At 28.7% G+C, this 6188-nt stretch overlaps 2 protein-coding genes across 2 annotated transcripts; both read left to right on the forward strand.

Moving 5' to 3' along the window:
* Positions 1-2213: 2213 nt before the first annotated feature.
* Positions 2214-3531, forward strand: LOC125868857 (uncharacterized). Its single transcript, XM_049549430.1, has 2 exons — positions 2214-2513; positions 2962-3531. Exons 1-2 carry the CDS (start codon positions 2214-2216, stop codon positions 3529-3531), a joined length of 870 nt encoding a protein of 289 aa, XP_049405387.1.
* A 364-nt stretch (positions 3532-3895) lies between these two features.
* Positions 3896-4898, forward strand: LOC125869420 (uncharacterized). Its single transcript, XM_049550007.1, has 2 exons — positions 3896-4346; positions 4458-4898. The coding sequence occupies exons 1-2, from the start codon at positions 3966-3968 to the stop codon at positions 4896-4898; spliced, it is 822 nt and encodes a 273-aa protein (XP_049405964.1). The 5' UTR covers positions 3896-3965.
* The last annotated feature ends 1290 nt before the right edge of the window (positions 4899-6188 follow it).

Raw genomic sequence — 6188 nt, forward strand, 5'->3', positions numbered from 1 at the left:
AATCAGCTTATCTCATGTGAATTATTATATTAGTTTCACGGCATGTGCGCTGCACGTGCGTATCGTATATATAGTATATGATGTTGTAAAATAGAATTAATATTACTAAGTTAAAGCTTTTTAGTAAATAATTATAATTGAAATAACATAGTACAAGTGTTTTTTAATTATTTATACATACTGTCATAGAGTTACTTGTATTTTGAGATCAAAATGACAAGATATCATTAAAACATTTCAAAATACATTCAAAGTTTAAATATGGGAGAAAGTGACATTTCTTTAATAACATTATTTCTTACTTCACTCAATTTTGTAAACAAATCTAACCAACAAAACAGAAAAAAAAATATTCATTCAAAAAATGTCACCAATAGGCTTTCCTCTTGAGGTTATGAACATAAATGATGTACACCATTTAAGTACAAATTTTGTCTTAAATATTCATACTTGAAATTTAGTATGTGCATGACACTAATAAGGATTACAATAAGTATTTCAATATTTTATCTTTATATGTAACATGTCTTATACAAAATATTATTACTCAGTTAATATTTGAGTAAGGCTATCATAGACAGGTAATTTTCCCAAAAAAAGTGTACTTGGTTGTTATCATGAATGATTGTTATATATACTTTAGTAGAATAATTTAATTTTAATATATGAATAATATCGGTGAAAAATATTTCATTTCATTAAGTTTCTACCTTATCATTGTGAAATTGTAGTCTTCTCCTTTTTTCTGCCGCATACATATCATCTAGTTGTTGTCTAATGAAAGTATCTAGTATCTTATAGAAGTTGTATCATGATATAAAATATTTGAATTTTTCAATAATAAAAATTAATAGATGAATAAAATTTAAAGTATTATTTATAGAATCATTAATTTGATTTAAGATCATTTTATGATAGCTATTTTTATATAGCTAGCTAGTAAAGAGTGTATCTTGTGACATAAAGAAAAATTATATGGAACAATACATAGCCAATGAAGAAGGAAGACGGAAATTTATGTTCATGCTATATTCACTCTAGTGTTCCATTTGATTTAAATATCTCGTCACCAACACTTTACTTTCTCCGTTCATTTTTACATACATATCTATTAAAAAATAATTATTATCATGACTATGTTATCATATTAGAAGTAAAAGTGAAAATCTATTTTTGAAATAGTGAATTTAACATCAAAACTAATAATTCAATGGACTACGTTGATACCCATTGTTTTAGCAAAATTAGGAAGAAACTCCTGTTGACACCCAATTTTGACCCTCCTTTCTTCCAATTCATTGTTTTCGAGCTTCTAATTTAATAACGCATCAAATTATCCTTTTTCGCAACTATTTTTACTACTACGACTATCTCTCTACTAAAATTATATATTTTATTATCGAAATGACTATTATCACTTTTGCACCTCTTTTCTTAAATAATCAATTGTTGTCATCTTATTTCTAGTTTCCTATTTATTTAATTAATCATAAGTCAATATTTTATAAATATATTTTATATTAGCGATATTTTTATTATGTAAATTTTTTAGTTGTTATCATATCATAATATATATTATAGTAAAAATTAGGCAAATGACATAGTATAGGAAAGAAATTAATTCCTTTCCCTACTCTTTCATTAATTACCAAAAATTCCTTATTTAGTGTTTTCTGGATACATAAAATAGGAGCGTTGATACTTTAATTTATAACACGCTGATACTTAAATTAGTAAGTTGTTGTTACCAGTTTAATGCGTTAAATAAGGGATTAAAAACTGAAATTATAATTGACTCCCACAAATCACGGTTACGTTTCTTCCTTCAACCAATCAATAGTTCATAATTGTCTAACTGAATTTTTTTTTGTTAATTTCAAATCACGCTTATTTTTTACTTTTTTTAATCCTCTAACGTTCTCCCTGTTTTTTGAAAAAACAATAAAAGTTTTATCTCTCTCAAATTTGGAACACTATTTTGTGAAGATTCGACATGAATATTTCGATCTTGTTAAGGCATTCTGGATCATGGGAAAGCGATGTTAGATACGAACGATACATAAGTGATGGTATAGTGGTTTGTGAAAATATTTCATTTGTGAATCTTATTTCAGCAATTACATCTGAATTGGGTATTGATGAATTAAAAAAAAACATTGAGGTCAGATACGTTGTTGAAGAAAAATTCGTCTCCATTATGTATTCGGAATGATATGGGGGTGAAATTGTACATAGAAATTAAGAAACATGAGGTGGGATTCGGTATGTATCCTCTATGCATTGATACCTCTGATAAAAGTGATGAAGAGATACAAAATTTTGATGCAACAACAGGTGCAATCGTGTGTGTTGAGGGTGGAAAAAGCGACGCAAAGGCTCTAACCATTGTTGAATCAAAAATTGGTGATTCATACTACATACCAGAAATGGAGGTGAAAAATTATATATCAGATACAAATATTTCTGTTGTTGAAGTGAAACAAATGTACAAGGATAAGGCAACTCTAAAGGCTGTAATGAAAAAATACAAAATAAAGAATAGCTTCAATTTTAAGGTTAAAAGATCTGATAACAAAAGGTATGTGATAAAATTATCTGATAATTTTCTTCATTTTTTTTATAGTGTTTGTTAATATGTTTACCATGACACTGATAACATGTGTTACGTGCCGTTGTAGGTGTTACGTATCATGTTCGTTTTGAATTGCTTATGGTTATTATGTATACATTTAGAATGGTAGATGAAAAATGATTAGTTTGAAAATTGTGAGCAATGGATACAATAAATTATTATATTTAGTGAATTTTGAATTGGGTATCAAATGTGCATCTGAACATGATTGAATGTGTACTCATTAAAATTTCTGGTATAGTAATATATTTTGTGTTGTTCTTCTATTTTTATTTATGTATTAGTACATTAACATGATCAAGTAACAAATATATATGGTGTAATTGCAGCTACGTATTAGTCTGAATTCAGATGATTGTTGTTGGAAATTGAAGGCCTCTGTTAGGAAAAATTCAGACATATTTAAAGTTAGATACTTTAATAGTGGACATAGATGTCCATTGAGGGATAGGGTATTAAGTAAGGTACAAGCTACTATTGGGTTTGTTAGTGGTGTGACAGCTCCAATATTGGGGAATCATAAAAGGAAACATACTCCCAACGATATAATTACTGATATTAGGGCACTATATGGAGTTGAAATTTCTTACCAGCAAGCATGGAGGTCTAAAGAGCGAGCATTGGAAATGATCAGGGGAAAGTCTGCTGATGGATATAAACAGCTGCCAAGATACATATATATGTTGGAAACTGTGTATCCAAATTCATATATAAGGATGCACAAGTCAGAAAAAAATGAGTTTATGTATCTATTCATATCATTAAGGCCAATGATGAGAGGGTTTGAATTCTGTAGGCCTGTTGTTGTTGTTGATGCTTCACATCTTAGCGGAGCTTACCGAGGGACATTTGTATCGGCAAGTACACTCGATGGGGCAGGTATATTAGGTTGTTTATGAATTTATTTATTTTTTGAAGTAACTTTAATATTCTGCAATATATGGAATAATTTTGAACTAGAACATATATGATACTAAATAACTTCATATCATTAAATATATTTTGAACTAGAACGTATATGATACTAAATAACTTTATAACATTAAGGCCAATGATGAGAGGGTTTGAGTTTTGGAAATTAATGTTTTGTGTTTCTATGTTAGGTTGCATATTGCCTTTAGCTTATGGAATTGTTGACATGGAAAATGATTGTTCATGGATATGGTTCTTTCAAAAGTTTAAAAATGCATTTGGTGAGAGAGATAAAATGTGTGTAGTATCTGACAGAAATGAAAGCATAAAGAAGGGTGTAAGTATTGTTTTTCCAAATGTTCCTCATTTTGCATGCATATGGCACCTCTGGAAAAATGTTTGTTCAAACTTTAGGAGAAGCATGTCCATACTAAGTGATCTGTTTTATTCAATGGCAAAGGCTTATAGAAAAGAGGATTTTGAAAAATTGATGGCTAAATTGGAAAAAATAGATGGCAGAGTAAAGGAGTATCTTCATGATGTTGGGTATGAGAGGTGGTCTAGGTCTCATGCAACAGTGAACTGTGGAAGAATGATGACTTCAAATATAGCTGAATGTATCAATGGTTGCCTTGTTGATGCACGACAACTACCTGTTATAGACTTTCTGGAAGAAGCTAGAATTCTATTTGGTTCTTGGAATTGCAAAAATGGAGAAAAAGCATCTTATACAAAGGAAACATTAGGGAGGAGATTTGAAGAAATATTGATTATAAACGCTTCAAAATGTGCAACAATGAAGGTACATATTTATCTTACAAGTATTATGTATCTAACTTTACTTCTAATTATATTGTTGTGTATACCAAATGAAAAAACATGTGATATATCTCTAATTTGTAAACAATTGCAGGTTGTTGCATCTTCTGAGTTTATTTTTTCAGTGTATGAAGGTGGGATAAGATACATTGTTTGTCTTGAGAGAAAAACATGTTCATGTGGTAGATTTCAACATGACGAGATACCTTGTGCGCACGCAATGACCGTTTTGAAGAAGAAGAATATTAAAGATGTACACCCCTACTGCTCTGATTACTATAAATATGATGCATTAGCAAATACTTATGCAGTTCCAATGGAACCAATGCCAGACAAAAATGATTGGACAGCTCCGGAATGTGTTTTGAAAGAAGTCGTCTTGCCACCAAGATACAAAAAAATGCCTGGTAGACCAAGAAAAAAGAGGAAGAAAAATCCTGACGAAAAGCTAAGCACAAAAACGAATTGTTGTGGACGTTGTGGACAAGAAGGTCACAATATAAGACCATGTACTTTCTTTCCAAAAAATTCTTGAAGATTACTTTTAAGGATTTTCCTGCTTCATGTGTACTAAGTTTCTGGATATTTTGAATATGCTAATATGATATTATCATTTGGTTTGATTTTAACTTTATCTAAATGTTACAAGAGACAAACTGTTGTTTGATACTAAAATATATTGCGATAAGCTGTTTTATACCTAGTGCATAACAAATTGTATCTATCAACTAAGTTATGTGATGTTTTATTTAGTATCATATACGTTCTAGTTCAAAATATATTTTGGATAAATTGTGTATCATATAAGTAATAATTATTTGGATATTTTGTATCTGATACACAATAGGCTATTACCTTTATATCTTTATATAAAAATTTGTTACAAGATTCAACATGTTAAATGATACTAAATATATTGAAACTTAATTGTTTTTGTACCAATTGTAACATATTATTTGATAGTAATTGTGTATCATATACATAATAATTGAATGGATATTGTGTATCTGAAAATAATATGTTATCATAATTTGTGATTTGCATCAAGGCTACCACATGTTTTAATAGATACTAAATAAATTAAAAATTAGTTCTGGACCCAATTATGGAATATATAGTGTTGACACTCAATTTTGACCCTCCCCGGTATAAATTAATTTTTGAGCTTCTTAGATTCCGAATGATTTAGAATATTCAGTTTTTAAATCTTCTTTATACTATTAAATAAATCTTATTTAAATCTGTACATTCAATCACATAGAATTTATGAGGAAGTTAATTATACAAAAGAAGAAAAAATATCAAACATCGTAAGGAGGGTTTTGTGGGGGGTAAATGATGAAACTAAGGTTTATATGAAATAATGTACAAATTTTATGTGGAGTTTAGCTTTTCTATTTTTCCGACCAAACCTTTGTTTGATTAATGTGATGTTCTATGTTTTATTGCATTTCTTTTTTTATTAATCATTGTAAGTAATATCCACTTGACACTTTTTCTCATAATTTATAATACATGTGTAAATTAGAGTGAATTTACATATTAATTTATATAAGCTATAGTGTGAAAGAAGAAACATAGAATATTAGTAATATGTAAATTAAACACCCAGAGAATAGATTAACCTTCATAATAATAAAAACACATACTATTATTTTGCTTAAATGTAAACATATGATTTAAACCATATCTCATGTACTAGTTTGTCTCAACGTTATAATCATGCATTACTAACTTTGTATTATACTTTCTGTATTACTCATTGTTGACACCCCAATTTTGACCCTCCCCGACAATCATTAATTATCTAGTTTCTTAAATTTCA

The sequence above is a fragment of the Solanum stenotomum genome, chromosome 6, assembly GCF_019186545.1.
Source record: "Solanum stenotomum isolate F172 chromosome 6, ASM1918654v1, whole genome shotgun sequence".
Classification (NCBI taxonomy): Eukaryota; Viridiplantae; Streptophyta; class Magnoliopsida; order Solanales; family Solanaceae; genus Solanum; species Solanum stenotomum.

Coding starts and splice junctions, on each gene's coding strand:
- LOC125868857 (XM_049549430.1), top strand. CDS start 2,214: ATGGGGGTGAAATTGTACATAGAAATTAAGAAACATGAGGTGGGATTC. Junction 2,514..2,961: donor ATAAGGCAACTCTAAAGGCT/GTAATGAAAAAA, acceptor GTGTAATTGCAG/CTACGTATTAGTCTGAATTC.
- LOC125869420 (XM_049550007.1), top strand. CDS start 3,966: ATGTCCATACTAAGTGATCTGTTTTATTCAATGGCAAAGGCTTATAGA. Junction 4,347..4,457: donor CAAAATGTGCAACAATGAAG/GTACATATTTAT, acceptor AAACAATTGCAG/GTTGTTGCATCTTCTGAGTT.